The 18,782-nt window shown below is 37.6% G+C and overlaps 1 protein-coding gene across 1 annotated transcript; it reads left to right on the forward strand.

Moving 5' to 3' along the window:
* The first annotated feature begins 3,579 nt into the window (after positions 1 to 3,579).
* LOC139741170 (quinone oxidoreductase-like) lies at positions 3,580 to 18,033 on the forward strand. The gene is made up of 8 exons (XM_071651762.1): positions 3,580 to 3,669; positions 12,194 to 12,343; positions 12,795 to 12,955; positions 13,608 to 13,659; positions 15,807 to 15,959; positions 16,465 to 16,566; positions 17,128 to 17,223; positions 17,869 to 18,033. Exons 1-8 carry the CDS (start codon positions 3,580 to 3,582, stop codon positions 18,031 to 18,033), a joined length of 969 nt encoding a protein of 322 aa, XP_071507863.1.
* The last annotated feature ends 749 nt before the right edge of the window (positions 18,034 to 18,782 follow it).

Below are 18,782 nucleotides of genomic sequence, written 5' to 3' on the forward strand. Positions count from 1 at the left end.
CGTCACACTGTCCGAAAATGATTATTGAGCAAGGATGAACAAACGTCAACGACAAAAGAAATGTTACAGTTTCACTCTGATTGTGTACAGTAAACACCATGTCGTTCATGACAACATCTTTATGAGAACATCGTACGACCGCCGTCGGAGTTTTTCAGGCTCCAGCAGTAACTCTGTTTGAAAAATCTTCATGTACAATCATTGCTTTTTCTTCATGTGCCCATGAGGGTAAATGTCTTAAATTAAAGTTCACATCTTCATGCAGCCTTCATGTGTGGTGCACGTGACATCGTGTGACTTTCTGTGCTTGTTTTAGTTGTTGATTGCCCTCTGACTATGTTCGGGCCATATTCGCACGAAATTGACAATTCCATATTCATATTGCGATAAAGTTATGTGTCAACTTCGGGACAAAGCGGCGCCACTGCCCCCGGTAGTTTGTTAAGGTGAACGCTCGATCGGGGCGCCACAAACTGTGAAAGTGTATATGAATAGAAGTTACTGTCAGGCGTTGTAATTATCTCTCTCGCATGAAATAACAAAATCTTATCTTATTTTCGGATTATAACGAACCTTCGGAATAAGACCTGTAACTGCATCTAATACGTCATAATACTGTTTATTAGAAATTGCATACCATGAAACAATTTGCTACCATTTAGCTTACAATACACAAGCTTTTTTGTTTTTGTCAATCTTTTATTTTTTCTTTTTCATATAAACAATATACAAATTGATCAATGACAAGATAACAACAATTTCATTATGACAACATAAATTCCACATTGCCAATAATATTACGAATGAAAAAGAAAGAATACACACACACACACACACACACACACACACACACACACACACACGCACAAGACATTCAATAACAAAACACCGTTAAGCCCTCCTCGCCGTCCAAAATGCTCAACATGATGATTTTATAGTCCCACACACAGCACCAACGGTAAGTCATATTCTCGCCCCTTTCCTCTTGTTAACTAAAGATTTATACGTATACATTTCGGAATCAATAGAGCGCTCAAAGTTCTCAAAGTTTAATAATGTAATGGACTGGTCTTGAAGGGGTACTATACATTTAGGCCCTATTGCCTGAAGTAGCATCGTATTGCCCTTGTCTTCGACTCAGGCAATGCGATTCTATTGTGGGAACTCAGGCCTATAGATCCCCCGAAAGTAGCCAGTCCGGGTCGTTATTGTTAACAAAACCATACGTCTTAGAGGGACTTGAAGATATTGACTGTTAATGTAATCACATTTTGCATTGTATTTCAAAGGGAGAAAAACAATTAGAATATACAGGGCAACTTCCCAGCATTAATTGCTTGCACTTATAGTGAGAAGTTATTTGCGCGTTTGTAGCCAGTTTGCGTGAGTATAGGCTATGTAGAAACAGGCGAGACAAATATTCCAATAATATCTATTGTCAGCTCGGATTTTACACGCAAATCTCACTGACTTTCGTCAGCAGGCAATAAACGATTTGTCGACTCGCATTTTTTTTTTAAATTTTGTTTAAGTGGAGCAACAAAATATAGAAATTACATTGCTCAAGTCTGATCTACCGTAGTACTATCAAATTACAATAATTGCAAACTTTACAGGGAGGTCGTGCAGTTTCGCACCCCCTCGTATGATTTTCAAACATCTACAAACCCACTCTGAATATTTCACAACTTACAGTATAGACATACGAGTCTCATTAGGTCCGGAAGACATTAAATAGTTGCCATTTTGTGACTTTTAGGACAAACACGTTTTGGTTCGATCGCTTGAATTGAAGGTCTGTGCTGCACATAAGCAGTAGGTATATACGTACCTATATACTGCTACTATTATGTATGTATTATGTATTAAATTTCTGTAAAAATATGAAACATCTAGGGTTGCATATCGATAGTACTCTAAAGCTTGGATTTCATCAGCAATACTGTCGTGTAGGTCACACCTCTACAAATAATGGACCATCCCCAACCCACGTCACGAGTCTTGCGAACTATATCTGTTTGTTGAAATGAATGGGCGGTCCGCAGTTATAGTAACTTATTGTATAAACACTTATGTGGTGGATTATACTTTTGAAAGGATGAACTCCTCTATACGAAACACATCTCATTGGGAGATTCAACACGCTCTCCGATGAATTCAGAGGGACCGTACATATTTTGGAGTCGATTCACGAAACACCTGCTTAAATTTTATCTCAGAAGATCTGTGAGCAGAAGAAATGACAGAATAATCCTTGCAAATTTCAGGAATGAAGTGAAGGAAGTTGGATTTGATACAGCTTTCGTGTATCTTTTCCATTTCATTATGTACCAATGAGTGTCTGTGTGAAGAATATTTGCCGGTATATGAGCTATAAAGATTGATCTTTTCTGAGAAGTGTGTGATTTGAAGGGAGTGGGGTTGTTCTGCATCGATATTTTTATTGGTACCATTTCAATTATTGTCGGATTACAAGGAGCAGATATAAGTTTATTGTCAACGTTAATTGTGACGATTGCATCCTGATGGGATGATTACGATTGCGACTAATGGTGGTTTCATTTTGTAAGCAAGCTCATTTGTGAGTTAAAAGCACGATTGTACTTGGTCATCTCACGAGCTCGACACCCACGAGTACCACGGCTTACGAGCAAGACTTTGAATAAGCGTCCGTGAGACCCACGAATCATACAGCCCACGAGTTATACAGCTAGACACCAAGTAAAACAGGACCACGAGATAGACACTGAGTGGAACGGGATAATGGGGTGGACACTAAGCTAATAAGGCCCATATAGACCTCGACACTACTCAAATTGGGTCCACAAGCCCGACACGAGGCTAAAAAATTCCACGAGTTGATGGGCCTTTTCGTAGTGCCTAGCTCGTGAGCTTTAGTCGCCTAGTGTCGAGTTCATGAGACTTATTTACATAAATTATAGCTCGTGAACGGTATAGCTTTTGAGCATATTTTAGTTGATGCCGAGCACCTCGTTCATTTGGTGTCTAGCTCGTTGGCTGTATGACTCGTGAGCTGTGTGATACGTGGGCTGTGTGACTCGTGGGTATCGAGCTCATGATGTACATGGGATTGTACATTCATTCATATCTTTATTTTCACTTTCATTTCCAATCAATGTACATAGGTAATACAAACGTCAAATGATAGCATATCTTGTAGCATGATTATAATACATCTTGTTTCATAAAGGACTTGGTGGAAATGAAAATACATCCGCTGTGAACCTTTCTCGGTTTTTCTGTGAACGGTTAGATGCACTGTTGCTTCCGATCCATTACTAGTCATCCTCGACACACCTTTTTTGGGGGGCACAGAAATCTCCCATATATACTCTTGAGTCTCACAACGGTCATCATTTTATGCTGGTAGGCTACCAGTACTGAATAATGTGCACATTCTTGCACAATCGACACACTTCCATGTTGTTTTCAAGGTTCGGTTTATTAGCTCTTGCAAATCAAACGTTTCACAGCGACTTTGGTGAGCCTCGTGAATTGAATCATAGTGAAGCCGTATAGCCCGTTGGACGAAGAAGGAATAAGACGAACGCAGACAAAATGAAGGCAGTAATCGTTGAAAAATACGGCGATGTAGACAGCCTGGAGATTAGGCAAGACGTTGATGTACCAGCGACCGTAGAAGGAACGGTAAGAAGGCATTTTGAGACTATTTCTGTTTTTGGTCTTATCTGCGAGCAAATATCTTATTATATTCAAAATGTAAGAGTACAATTTGAAGCTATGTCAGATTTCAACCAAATGAGACTCACCTTAATTTGTTATACTGACATCGAAAGTCTCATTTCGCGGATGCACCACTGCGACTATCCTATCTTTTGGTATCGTTTATGTTAATTTCATATCTAAAATCTTGCAGTATTCATTTGCAGAAACTTTAAACGCCTTCTTGGGATAACTATATCTGCTATAAATATACCGGCTGTAGATGCCGCTATCTACCACAACCGCTGAAAAGACGTGCACCTGTTGGCTATAAACAATTTCAACAATTGGGAATCCTCGAACGATTCATTCAAGCCATCAAAAGAAGATTACACATTGGAAAAATGTGAGTTCATGTGTTTTCGCTAATATCAAAAGATCGGTTTAAACGAGTTGAACGTCACGAGTTCGACATCCACGAGTCATACAGCCCTTGAACTCGACACTAGTCATATAAGGCGTGTCCCACAAAAAATGCTAATGACACTTTAAATGAGTATAATTTGAAAATTACCAAATCATATTGTATGTAAGTTTATAATCGTAAAACTAACATTTATTTTGTACAACTGGCTTAAATTCCATGCCATATGGTCCATTGAACACTGAGGTATGTGCCTTTTTTCAGAATTTCCTCTCAATCCAAGTTTTGTTATTACGTTGAATAAAGTACGTAGTCCAATGTGGTAACGTTGTTTCTCCTGCTACTTTGTCGGGGTTCTTGAATGAGGCTTCGCCTCACGTGGTCCATGTGAATGTTTTCTTGTGTTCGACTGTTACTCTTCTCCCCGATCTGCCCTTGTTAAGGTTTTTACTTGTACCCATTTCCCTGTATTTGTCCACATTTTTTAGTATTGTCGCCTTGCCTGATGGTGCTCATTGCTTGAATTCTGCCTCGAATTTATCTTGTACCCTGTTCAGATTTCGATCAGATTTCGTCATGTTTCGCTGAACGCACGGGCGTTAATATGCAAAAATTTCTGTTCATCAGAGAGGGATGAATGAAGAGGTCGTCCCCAAGTCCTGAACAAACGAAAATCCTTGCTGATTTACGCCCGTGACTGAACGTCAATAGATATTGCACCACTTGAATAGATAACAAATCTTGTTAGCTGAATCTGACTGCCCATACGTGCTGACTACAAAACTTGGATGGAGAGGCTTCCTGATGTGTAATGAAAAAAAAGTGCTCCTTTCTTTGTGATTATTAGATCATATCTCATAAAATTTTATCCAGTTGTAAAAAATCAATTGCAGTTTACGGGTGTAAAGATATAAACAATATAATGTTGTAACTTTAATGCCATACCCATCTAGAGTGCCATTAACATTTTTTTTTTGTGGGACACGCTGTATATAGGCAAACGAGGCCCACGAATCAGACGCTAGGCAAAAAAAAAAAAAAAAAAAAAAAGGTCCACGAGACCGACACATTAGCTCCAAGATGTAATGACTCATGGACCTTTTTAGCGTCAAACTCGTGTGCCGTATGACTCGTGGGTGTTGGTCTCTTGAGAGGACCCTAAAAGATATAGTGAAAGCATAGTGTGAAAACATCGTCCATTTAGATGTCTCTTATTAATCATCGCTTTCACACCTTTCAGAAATATAAAGTTGGACTCTACAGGCCTACTCTCACCATTGGTAAAGCTTGGATGTAAGGTTGAGCTACCACCAGCAAAATGTTCCGAATTATTTCTACGAACTTTAAAATTGAACCTGCATTCATTAAAGAACTGTACAGTAAGTTCAAGTGCAAGTTTTTTTTTTCTGCCATCTCTTACATAACCAGTACAAAGGAAATATCTGTTAACATATACATGTAGTGTAATAAAAAGCAGGGTTGATACTTTTGATGAGAACTAAAGAAGTGAAACACGAGAGTGATACATAATTTGGGGGATGGAGATGGGGTGACCCACTAAAGAGCAAATAGCTTATAGATTATGGGTTTCACTTCCACCAGTTACAATCCATGTACATACAAGACTAAAGAATAATAATAATTCGTCACCACATGCAGTACATCGCACATTACTCAATGATTTTGACCGAATTAAACATAGATGTATGAATTTATCAGTAATGTATGTTATTGTTTAAGGGTAGGTAAAACTATATGAATTGTATAAATCCGTGCAGCAGAGACGAGACTAACACAGACGAGATACAACACAAGGCGGGTACATTAGCTAAAGCAAGACCACTACAAACGCAACAAAGAATATAGGGAGTATTGAGAAAAAAGAGAAGGAAGAAGAACGATCTTCGAGAGAGTAAAACAGATGGAAGTGTCGTTTATATGCCCGAAACAGACAATGGCTTGATGGTTATAACATATAGACAAATACTGATCATACTTGTCCATGGAATAATTACGCACTTCTGTTTTGTTTTTAAGATTGCAACAATACCCTCTTCAGTTTCCTATATATGCAGCAATTTATTGACGGGGCATTTTATTATCATCAGGCAGTGTGTTCCAAATCATGGCCCGTCGCATAGTATTTCATATACGCGTTTTGTGCTTACAGTGACCTCAATTAAAGTAAGTGATATTCTCCAGACACAAGATCGCCTGGTAGGATATTTATGAATGGACAATTTTTTATGAAACATACTAGTAAATATGTAGAACAGGTGTAGTGCCTTTTTTTAATCGAACATAAACTGACCTAGTGGAAAGTGATATTATCTTTTACTTTTAGCAATTTTTCTCTCGAAAAATAATGGGCCCGTGTAAGATCGTGTAAAAGAGTTAAATATAGCGCGCAGTGATTTTGTAGTTGTTTTTGTTTTTCAAGGGGAGCAATCGGTCTGGCAGTATTTGATGACAATTAGTTCTTGAACTACAGAAACCTCTTTCATACTGTCACATCATGAGTATCATCCAGCTTAAACATACAAACCTTACTAGCATAACTGATCTCAGGAACTTCTTGCAGTTTCATTTTCTTTCATCTTCAGTTGGTGAGGATCATCTATTGTATCACAATGACCAAGAGTTTTTCTCTTTTTATTTCTTTCTTGAATTTCTGTACCCTTAACCACATTACACTCTAATATGGTAGCTTGTTCTAGAAACTCTTCATCAACTGTACACTATGATTTGCACATGTTTATTTCCAAGCGAGAAAAACACAACAATAATTCTGTTTACGAGTGCGTGAGTACGTTCTATAAGCATGATAAGCGTGTAGAGTATCCCATACGCACTTGAGCAGATAGTATTATGCATATAATATTGTCAATATTTTGTTAAAATTCAGACCATACACTTGAAGGAACACCTCTCTGCTATCCTTAATTTTTAATCAAATGTATGTTACATTATGTAATTCACTCCTTGAAATGAATTAAATTTTTCAAATTCCTTCCTGCTCAATGCGAGGTCAAAATCAATGGAATATAAATTCTGATGTTCAAAAATTACTGCAGGGTAATTTACTAATAGTGAAGTTTGAGAAAGATCTGACAATCCGTTACGAATTAGGAATTTTTAAAGTTTTAATAGAGTTAAATAGGATTATCTTTATATTACGTCTGTTAATTGTTCCTCTACTGTGATATCATAATCTGTTGAAAAGACTTTGATATTCTTATATTTTGAACTGCTGATAGTAGTACTATTACTGAGTCAATATACATATCTCTATTTTTGTGGTAAATCTGACTCTTTAGACCCGTTTTTGGATTTTTTTTTTTTTGGGGGGGGGGGGAGGGGAGGGTTTTCTTTGTTGTTGTTGTTGCCAAAGCCATACCGCGTTTACCCTAATGATTTCGAACAAAGTTTTAATGTGACTTCCACCAAAATATGAAATAAAATTTTGCACTGGTAGGCAGAGTGATTGTATCCCAATACAATTTCGATTACAACGTTCCAAATGTCCTCGTTCCCGCGCTATCAGGTGTTATGACTTTGCCTCCAACTCAGATGTTTTTTACTCTCAGCAGATCAAACTGCGTGGCACGTGTCTCATCCAGTGTTAGACTGGTATAGCTGGTTGTTGTTGCTGCTGTTTTTCTCTTCAAAATGAACAGAAGACCTAGTGTGTCTTTGCCTCTGTCTCTGTTTTTAATTCCATATCAATGGCAAAAATATTCTGCTTCAACATTTGTTCATATCTTCCTTTGATTGAAAACTAGCTGCTCTGACCAGCTCCTTTACTATTCGTGTTTCATTATACACTTTAGGTTCACCGCACATTGTATACCTGGCATGATAGTGTTTTGTTAGAAGACCTGTCGCTTGATTGTTGATAAAATGTTTTTATGCGGTACATGTATTATAACTGCACTGTTAAATTTCATGGCATCAGTAGTTGACGATTCTGCATACTCATATTTTGCAAAAAGTGAGAAGAATAAACGTGCATGCAAGTCATTTTGATTTATCACCTCACCACTATCAAGCTACTCTAATCACTGTGCGTTCGCCTTATAGATGCTGAATGATCCAGCCCGTACACTGTAAAAACATCGGTGTTAGATTTAACACCACGGGTGTTAAATCTAACACCGATCAAACTTCAATAAAGGACCACACCCACAGGTGTTAAAAATGCACTGTGATGGTGTTGAAAAGTGTTCACCTGACACATCGTGGTGTTAATTTGACACTGTACCTGGTGTTATTTTGACACTGTACTGGTGTTAAATCAAAAATGACACCACATGGTGTTGATTTGATATTTGTTGGTGTTAATATCAATGGTTTAACACCCGTCCAGCTTCAATAAGGGACCACACCAGCTGGTGCTACTTTGGTGTAAATTTATTTTCACATTTTTTCAAAATTCTAGTATTTTAATGTAAAATTCTTGATCGTCTTGTTTAAATTAAAAATCAACAAGAAGTGCAGTTACTAAGAAACTCTTCAAAAAACAGTTTAAAAGTTGGAAATGACACCCGTAGGTGTTAATTTAACACCATAAATGAGCACCGAAAATTTAACACCAGCTCGGTGTTCACTATTTAACACCGGACTTTTTGCAGTGTAGTATCTATATGCAATTTTTCATTATGACTTGCAAGATGACAAAGTGCAAACATAGGGTATTAGGCCTACCAGTCAATTTTGTAAAATTGAACAGTAAAATTTATGCTGGGTGCTTGCATTCAATTTAGGGTGATTCTGGTCATATACAGTAATATTTTTTGTCAGTTCAATCAATAAAAATTGAAGCTAACAACAACCAAAAAAGTTTTATTGTCTGAATTCACAAAACGACGGTATCCACGACATTCTCAAACTTGCTAGTATGTAATAAATTATGATCGATATATGATGGGGGCAATATCGTCTTTCCAGTCCGTGCCAGTGTTCAAATTTTGTTTTTTAGCATTATAATCGAAAACGTTTTCAATCAATCGACAAATGAATGACAACTGATTTGGTATATCATGAATCTACATAATGATCATTAACCATCTTGATGTTTTTGACCGTTGTTTTATATGAGTTTTAACAGGCATATGGGAATGCATTCTAATAATATACATTGTTTAATTTGTAACAGGTTTATACTACGAATTTTAATGCTGTCGATGGCCATTTTTAAGTTTATTTCCTCGACAAAATTTGATAATTGCATTACGAGTGTGACAGAGCGTCAATGTTTGAATCTGTGTAAGTCGAAACGATTCACCTTTTATCAAACAAACTGAATCCACTTTTCACATATGATTTATTTGTGGATAGGTTCCAATCACAAGACATTATCTGTCTCTCGGAAAAAAAAAGGGATCTGACATTTTAAACATCAGGATCCAAATAAATTTATGCGCAAATTTCTTTTAAAGGAACTATATTATATGCAAATGTATGCTGACTTGTGTTGAGTCGTGATATCCTCAACATCACTTATGTCGCTGTATGTGGCCAAATGAAAATCTATATGCCTGCCATATGCAACGTAGTAAGTAATAATATTTCTACACTAAATTTCTCAGATTATTTGGATACGTTCACAGAAAGAAAGGGGAAGAAGAAGAAAGAAAAAACACCCTTCCAAACCAATATTCGGCCAGTGACATCATCTGACTAAATATCACTTAAGTGCGATTCAAAAAGACATTGGAATGCCCCTTTCCCAAGACCGAGCATAACTTGCATGTTCTCACGTTACTATAATAGTTAACAAAAGACATTGCGGGAAGACATGCAAGTTATTCTCGGTCTAGGGGAAGGAGCATTCCTATGTCTTATGCTCTTCACATTGGTATACTTTAGCAATATTTGACAGATGATGTTACTGGCAGAATCTTGGTTTGGAATTTTGTTTGTTTGTTTGTTTGTTTGTTTGTTTGTTTGTGGGCACGTGTTCAAGTAATCCTTAGAAAAATAGTAGAAATATAGGTTTTCCCGGCCAATTTCGCGCTTTTGTCAGTCCATTTCCTAATTGCTGCATTCAATTTAGCGAAATTTAGCGTAGATGACATGTTCGGTAGTTCAATTTTATGATCTCTTCATTCAAATTCATTTTGGAGCATTCAAATTACCTTTAGCCTCATTCTAATTAACACTTTTTCAATTGAAATTCGTAAAACAAGCACCATTTCGTTATTCGTTCATTCAATTTAGTATGATAAGGTCACGTGATCACGGACATGCCGCACTCGTTCATTCAAATTCATTTTTGGGCATCCAATTTAAAATCTTTTGCAGTCAATTTAGCACGCATGTTTATGCTTTGGTTCTTTCTTTATTTTTTTTTTGTCAACGCAGTTATTGTTTTGCAAGCGTCATTACATTTCATATTTTCGTACTTATTTTAGAGATTTTGGCAACTGTTTTTTTTTTTCAATGTGCTTAGTGATTCTTCCAGTCCGAAGATATAGTGCATCGTGTGTACATGGCCACAACTTATCTGGCCGTTGAGTGCTTTATTCCGAGTGTGTTGGCCAGTTCTAGGAAGTCAAGGTTATGATCATCAAATGTTCCTATAATTCTTTTTCTGTCTTCTTGAGAAATACGTCTGTATCTAACTTGTGCTGTCATGACTGTAAGAAGATGAAGTTAATCTGTAGTATTGGTACATGTAGGCCTAAAATGACATGTATGAAAGAAAAGGGGCGTTACAGAACAACAAACTCGAGTTACAACTGATTGACAAATTGCCCTACATCGACGTAAATAAGCACTGAATTGATCAGTGTTTTAGTAGTAGCCATGATAAAAAATCATGGGCGTACATACTCGAGCAGGATTCGAACCCACGACCTCCTGATCACCGGACAGGCGTCATCTCCACTAGACCATCGAGCTCGATGGTCTAGTGGAGATGACGCCTGTCCGGTGATCAGGAGGTCGTGGGTTCGAATCCTGCTCGAGTATGTACGCCCATGATTTTTTATCATGGCTACTACTAAAACACTGATCAATTCAGTGCTTATTTACGTCGATGTAGGGCAATTTGTCAATCAGTTGCAATGAAACATCACGACGGAAGAACCTCATAAATTTGAAAAACTCGAGTTATATATGGTAAAAAATATGATACTTTTACTGCTTAACAGTGCGTGGATGAAACAAAAAGTCACATAGAAATACGCCTTTAAATGTTATCACCTTTTCAAAAGAGAAATAACATGACGTTAGTTTGAATGAACATGTTAGGAATTTGACTGCCCATACGCGAAATTGAATGACTGAAATACCCCTTTCGGCCAGTGTTGGCGAATTTGAATGACTGAAGAGCACGTGCCAATTTGAATGCTCGTTTTACGAATTCGAAAGGCACATGTGCAAATTTCATTGATCGAAATGCTAAATTGAACGACCAACTTGCAATTTCGAATGACAGAATGTGCAGTGACGACGATTTTCGCTAAATTGAATGAACCTTTTATCAAATGGACTGACAAAAGTGCGAAATTGGCCGGGAAAACCTATATTATTCCAGAGTATATATAACGCATATTTCGATATTCTTTCGGACACATAGGAGATGATTAGGCTATTTGTGAGTCAATACAAATCAACATGTACAGTATTTGCATTGTATACCAACGGACAATGCACTCCCGTCACAACGAACACTTTTACAACGAAATTCTCGTCACAACGAAATCAAAATTCAGGTCCAAAAATTATAGTCTCTTTATATTCATGGGGCCTACACTATGCTGTTCGGTTATAACGAAATTTCGTTACAGGACGAGGACTGTGTTATAACGGAGTACACTGTATTACCTTTCAGCTCTAGAACCTGTGACAGTTTAATCTCTCCGCAAGCTTCTGCATCGAGCCTTCGGACGTTGACTTCAGTGACCGAGCACTCGCTGTATCCATCCTATATGAAGCAAACATTGGGTGGCGGAGGTATAATTATATTTTTAAAACCAGCGATGATACCATAGGATAGCTACCACGTGCTTCACAAACACTGCAATTTTTATAGAACGACGCAGTCACGCAATATCACCATTATGTATTCTTTGCCTATAGGTCTTGGTGCGCCTTCATGCGGCCGGAGTAAACAACATTGAGGTGCGCATTAGGAAAAATGGATGGCGGGGGTTCGTGACACCATTCACTATCGGGCTGGATGGGGCAGGTGTCGTTGAAGCAGTCGGTGAAGGTGTTAGCTCATTCAAGGTACTGTACTTTTCTTTCACCTACCCGAAACATTAAATTTTGAATTTTGTTTCAAATTTTTCACCATTTACAAGGAAATATAGGGGGCCTACAGGAATTTCAGATTTTAGAGGCCATATTGTCGGCCATTTTGAATATTTCAAAACCCTCAAAGATGTAAGAGCTGCATCGTACAGATTCGGATTCAGCACCCTCGAAACAGAGTTAATCCATCCATCATTTCGATTTCACTCAATCCTCCATGCACTGATAACTATGTGTAGGGTACGTTTGTATTTTCAGTGCTTATAAATAGGGCCTACAATAAATGATGCAAGCGAAGTTTCTCTTTGCATAGGCCCTACACTTATCTTTATGAAAACCCATATATTTCACATGTACATAGAATCTGTAAAGAAAGTGGAAATTAAAAAAATAATAATAATAACAACGCGCATCCCTTTCTTTTCAGCCGGGAGACCGAGTGTATGTATTCCAACCAAGAACAGGGACGTATGCTGATTACTGTCTTGCAGATGAGGAAAAGGTTTACAAGCTCCATGACAGGCTAAGCTTCGAAGAGGGCGCGCTTCTACCTACACCATACTTCACTGCCCTTCGGGCCCTGAAGAGGTTCTAAAAATAATATTTATTTCGTCAAATTTCCTGTACGCAGATTCATTAGCTTTCTCTCTTAGGGTTCTTGACCGCATTTTTCACCATTAACAAAAGGAAGACAACGGCTTTAAAGCGAGCGTCATTTTTGATGGACTTCAGCGCTTTATAAGAGGCCACTATTATCATTATCATTTATTTAAAAATGGCGTGCTTTACTGCATAATCTCTACGTCTTTTTCTATAGTGGTAAATTGACAAATAATTGAAATAGTTGGTTGCAAAATCATGCGTTTTCACTAACTAAATAATCAATTAGTACGACGATAATCTGATATCTGTGTCACATTGTCCTAATTTGCCGGTTAACATAAATGCTGAGATTAATTGGCATTCAAGTTGAAAGTGCGAAATGTACAATCATTACATGCAGCTTCATGGTTATTACGTCAGAAGTGTGTGTGTTTGTTTGTTTGATCCCAATGATTTTAATTTGAGTCGCACGTTTCCCACTATCTTTAATATTTCCAGGATAGGTAACGGCCTTTTGTAGGCATGTATAATGACTATGATAAGAAACATAATCAAATGAGTTGTGTTGATTGGATGGTGTCAGCATACTTCAAGTTACATTGTTTTAGATAATTTCTGTTTATTCGTCATTTTACAGGGCAAACTTTGAAAAGGGCAACAGCGTTCTTATTCAAGGAGCAAGTGGAGCAGTAAGAACATTTTGATTCATTTTTAGAAACTTCCCCAACTTCTCTAGGTTTTCGACATAAACGACCATCCATCATTCCATTCGATGAATTCAGACCTCACTGAATATACTTGATAGGGATGAAAGGGTCATCTCATGAGCCCGACACCCACAAGTCATACAACCCACGAGCTCGACATTGAAAAAAAAAGGTCCATGAGTCATATAACCAAGAGTCAGACAGCCCATGGGCCCGACACTAGGCAAATAAAGCCCATGAGTCTGACTGTAGTAGGCAAACAAGGCCCACGAGTCCGACACTAGGCAAAAAGGCCAATGAGACCGACACTGCGTACATTAAACCCCGTGATGTAATGTTGGACTCATGGGCCCTGTTTGCCTAGTGTCTTTACTGGCACAACGATGGGTGTTGTCAAAATACTACGAAGATAGAGATAAATAATTATAAAGAGAATTTCACAAAAATCATTTTTATTTAAAATGAAATATAGGCTTGATACTGTGATACGTAGATTAATATTAGGTTTTCCCGGTCAATTTCATACTTTTGTCGTCCAAGTTCCTATTCCGAGCATTCGATTTCACGCATTCCACGCTCGCGGCGCTGAATCAGCAATCAAATTTAAAATCCGGTCATTCGAATTCACTATTCGAGCATTCAAATTCACTCTCGGAGCATTCAAATTCACTAACGGAGCGTTCAAATTCACTATCGGAACATTCAAATTCACTATCGGAGCATTCAAATTTAAGAGAGGAGCACGCATTTCATCAATGAGCATTCAAATTCATGTCAAGCTGGCGACGGAATCTCGTCGGTCATTCAAATTCGTGAATAGGCAACCATGTTCCAAATAACTGCAGTCAATTTAAAAGAAGTCCTGAATTTAGTTAGTTTGGGGCCGGTATGCATGTATTTCTCACTTGGCTTTGAATATATTGGGATTTATGATGATTATTTATTTTGCAGTAGAGGTCCACCTGTTAATTGACAATTTTGAACTCGCGCTTAGCAAATAGGAATATACAGGCACATGTCCCTCGGATTGGACATAAAATGGAGGTCCCACGTGTAAAAGAGTCACAACTCATGAACGTAAAAGATCCCACTTCATTTATTCATCGCAAAGAGCAAAATATCTAACTAGACCCCATTATGGAAGGCCAGCTTTTGCAGCTGAATATGGGTTATCACCCATCAGCCATCTTCTTTGACAGAAAATGAAACAAACAAACAAAAATTAGGCACTGTATAGGCCTGCAGACAAGCATAATACGGAGGGTTGGTTGACACTTTCGAGGAACGAAACAATTTTGACTATATTGAAACTGATACATGAGCATTTTATACGAGTCGTGTTGTTTGTTGTGTATTGCTGTCTTATTGATTTAATTTTGCGGGACTATGTGAGATCATTGTGTGTCAGTTTGTCTTAAATTTATGAATTGTCATTATGTGGTTGGTGTTGGGGCGTTGTCAGCATGCAGTATCATCAAGAAATATGATTACTAGTCGTTGTGTTGTTTGGATGCACTGCTTATTGGACATTGCAATTTGAAATTTATTGAGATGAAAAACAAAGAATACATGAACAGAGAACAATGTAGAACATGTAAACAATCCTAATTACACTATATGCAAGCATTCATTGGTTGTGGTGGCCCTTTTCCTTTCTTAAAAGTCTCCTCCATTTTCCTTGTTAAATTGATTGCACGAAGTAGGAACTTGATCACCTAAAAATGAATGTGAACGCTCCAAACAAGCTCATTGGGACTATCACGTGACATCGCATGAATTTGAATGCACGAGTAGGAAAGTCGGTTCTCGCATTTTGAAATTGAATGCCCAATCGTGAATTTGATTTCACGAAAACGAAATAGAACGCTCATAAATGAAATTGATCGCTCGGATTCTGAATTTGAATGCCCCAATATTTTCGCGTGCGTGCGCTGCGTGAATTTGAATGCACATTAATGAATTTGAGTGACAAAAGTATGACATTGACCGGGAAAACCTTTTCCTGCCTTTTGCCTGTCTGATAATGTGTAGAATTCTTTAATAGATACGTCTACATTCCCTGCAGCCAACCATTATATTTTGGTTATTAATTTCCTCTCAAAGGTCGTAATTTTGTTCGTGTTATCCAGGTTGGGCTTGCAGGTATTCAGATTGCACGCGGCCTTGGAGCCTCGAAAGTCTTTGGTACAGCGGGCACCGAGCGGGGCCTAAGGCTCGTCAAAGAAATGGGAGCTGATGTCGCGTTCAACTACAAGTCTCCCGACTTCACTACAAATCTCAAGGTTTTGCAGAATAATGCTATATCGATCATATTTCATGACAAAATAATGTTACATAAAGGGGTAAAAATGAAATGAATTGAATGTTTCAATACCTCAGGGTGAACTTCATCAAACCCAAAATACTACTACTAATAATGATAAAATCACATCAAAGTGCACAGGCCTAAACACGTCAACGATATATATATTTATTTTGTAACAGGGAATAAATGCAGTGACTTTCTACATTTCCTTGTAAATAGGCTTACTGATAATATCTCACTATCTAGCTCAATATATTTGCAGTTATTAAGGAAAGATGGGATATGTAAAGCCAAAGTGGACACTGAAAATTATGATGGAGACATGCCATACCTTATTCTGGCACCAGATTTCGTATTTAAATGCTGGCAAATAATATATTGCCCCCCCCCCCCCCCCAGCATCTGTGAATTTTAATTTATAAGTTCATGAATATTGTCCGCATACTAATTTGCACTATAAAACACCATAATGTCGTTTATAGGAAGCTGTCGGTCCGTCAGGAGTCGATGTCATCGTGGAAACTAATGCTGATATCAACTTGGGAATGGATATCGACATCCTTGCCAGATACGGTCACGTTGCGGTTAAGTTCAATTCAGATTTATTTAGATCTTTCGACAAAAACACACTTTCTTTTGCATCAGAGAATACTGTATGAAATCGATTCAATGTGAAATGAAGTTTACACAGGCCTGCGAGTGTAGATATATTAGTGCGTTGTGTTGTGTGTGTGTGTGTGTGTGTGAAACTGTGAATGATAGGCTGGTGCACGGTTTTACAATCATGAAGGGACACGAAGAATGATGATCTGAATTACTGATTCGATCATAATAGACCGTTTCTGTATACATATTATTGTAGGTACCTACCTACATATCAAAATTCGTGAATGTTTCTTTTCCTATATACAGCCTATAGTGTAATGCATTATTTTATTCACCTCTTCCATCCGATTGAATTTCTTAGGCAAGAATTCACATAGCATCCATTGGTTGTTGCTAGTTAGGGCAAGTCTTTTAAAGTGTCAGAGGGCTGAAATAATTCGTGTAACGTCGAGTCGCAGTACTTTGAACTCGTTAAGCTTTGTATCATTTAAAGATAGATCTTTATTGAATAGTATTGTATTTATTCTCCAAACCAACAGATCATAGGAAAAAGAGGCGAGGCCAGGTGTGTTCCACACCTTTTAGTTGCAAAGGAATGCACTGTCATCGGAAGTTCCCTCTTCTTCTCTAAAACAGTAAGATTTTGCAGACTTTGTCATCTTTTGAAGTATTTTTAATTTTATTATCTGATTATTTTTGACGTGTCTCTTTGAGTGGTGTCATTTAACGTCAGTCCATGTGCGTAGAAATAAAACTATACTCAATGTTGGTGAGAATCACGCTTGACATGCATAATCCCTTGTAAAAATATCAAGACTATTATCATAATTCGAATATTTAAACCTTGCAAAATAGGAAACTATAAAAAAATATTCCTATTCAAACTTACCATAGATCGACTGATAGTCCTGTTTGCTTTATCTTTGCACTGATGGGGAATATGGTGGAGGCAAAAGAAAATCATCTATGTTAACAGAAATATTCTATCTCTTTGTAAATCGCACGTTTTGGAGTACTCTAACTTCTTCCCCCCCCCCCACTCCAATGCTTACATGGGCATGAATAAACTTTAAAGGGCTGTTTTCAGTGAGCATGAGAATAATTTGCGAAGAATGTGAATAAATGACTAAGTCCAAATGTTCAGTTGGACTATTATTTTACACGTATCATGGTAAATTCCAAGATGGATATCCGCAACCATGTTCCGCCGATCTTATTCAATTTCCTTTTCTTTTTACCTCAATAATTCTACCTTTTGCTGCTCCCCATCCCCACTTCAGGAAGAAAGAAGAGTGCTGCATGAAGTGCTTTACCAAGGAGTCGAAGACGGCTGGTTGAAGCCTTATATCGGGGGAACATTCAAGTTTGATGACGTCAGAGCTAGTCACGTGGACATCGAGCAACGATCGGGATCAACAGGGAAAAAAGTTCTGCTCATCAACTAAGTGAAGAAAAAAAATAATGCATCGTTAGGAGAATTCTGTGTGTTTGCTGGAATTTCATTTTTGCTATGAAGTAGAAAATATCTAACAATGTCAAATGACTTTGCAATTTTTCATTTATGATCAAAATTTAGTAATTGAGGATTGAGGTGAGAATGCATTTTTCTCCCCAGTAGAATGTTTACACCATTTTTCTTTAACAAAATTTGATATGCAATATTCTTCGAAAGGGCAGCTTCGAGATGCTTTCTTACCCATTTTCTGTGTCATCATTCTATTGTCTAGAACATTGAGACAATATAAACCTACAGCCCTATGCTTCTCTTGTTATATCAAGACTTGGGTTTGTCGTGAGTTGCTAAAATGTGTGTTATTGTTTCTCTAAAGAAACAAATGTAATATTTGTTTTGAATGTTCTGCCGTTAACAAAATCGACTCGGTAAACATCATGTCGAATCATCTCTTATAAAACTTTATATACGCTTTGTTATTGAGAAGATGTTTGAATTACATTTTGGTAGAGCATGAAACACGCAAAATATGAAATGAACTGGGGATATACATAATAGAGTAGCATCAAGCTGAAGGATTTGTTGTGCATGCATGTTCAAATGTATATTTTGAAGTGGAAATGGACCTGTTACTATGTCGGTGGCTCTTTAAAAAGGAGCGCAAAGTCTTAGATATATGTGTGTGTATTGAAATCATTGAGCAAAAACAGCAAATAACACATTCGAACCAATTTACCATTG

The sequence above is a fragment of the Diadema antillarum genome, unplaced genomic scaffold (genome assembly GCF_040938485.1).
Source record: "Diadema antillarum isolate AM-2024a unplaced genomic scaffold, OU_Dant_1.0 seq00000908_RagTag, whole genome shotgun sequence".
Classification (NCBI taxonomy): domain Eukaryota; kingdom Metazoa; phylum Echinodermata; class Echinoidea; order Diadematoida; family Diadematidae; genus Diadema; species Diadema antillarum.

What these genes read in the sequence shown, in the direction of transcription:
- LOC139741170 (XM_071651762.1), top strand. Translation starts at nt 3,580, where the DNA reads ATGAAGGCAGTAATCGTTGAAAAATACGGCGATGTAGACAGCCTGGAG. An exon ending in CAGCGACCGTAGAAGGAACG is followed by an intron (nt 3,670 to 12,193) that starts GTAAGAAGGCAT and finishes CTTTGCCTATAG; the next exon opens with GTCTTGGTGCGCCTTCATGC. An exon ending in CCAGATACGGTCACGTTGCG is followed by an intron (nt 16,567 to 17,127) that starts GTTAAGTTCAAT and finishes CCAAACCAACAG; the next exon opens with ATCATAGGAAAAAGAGGCGA.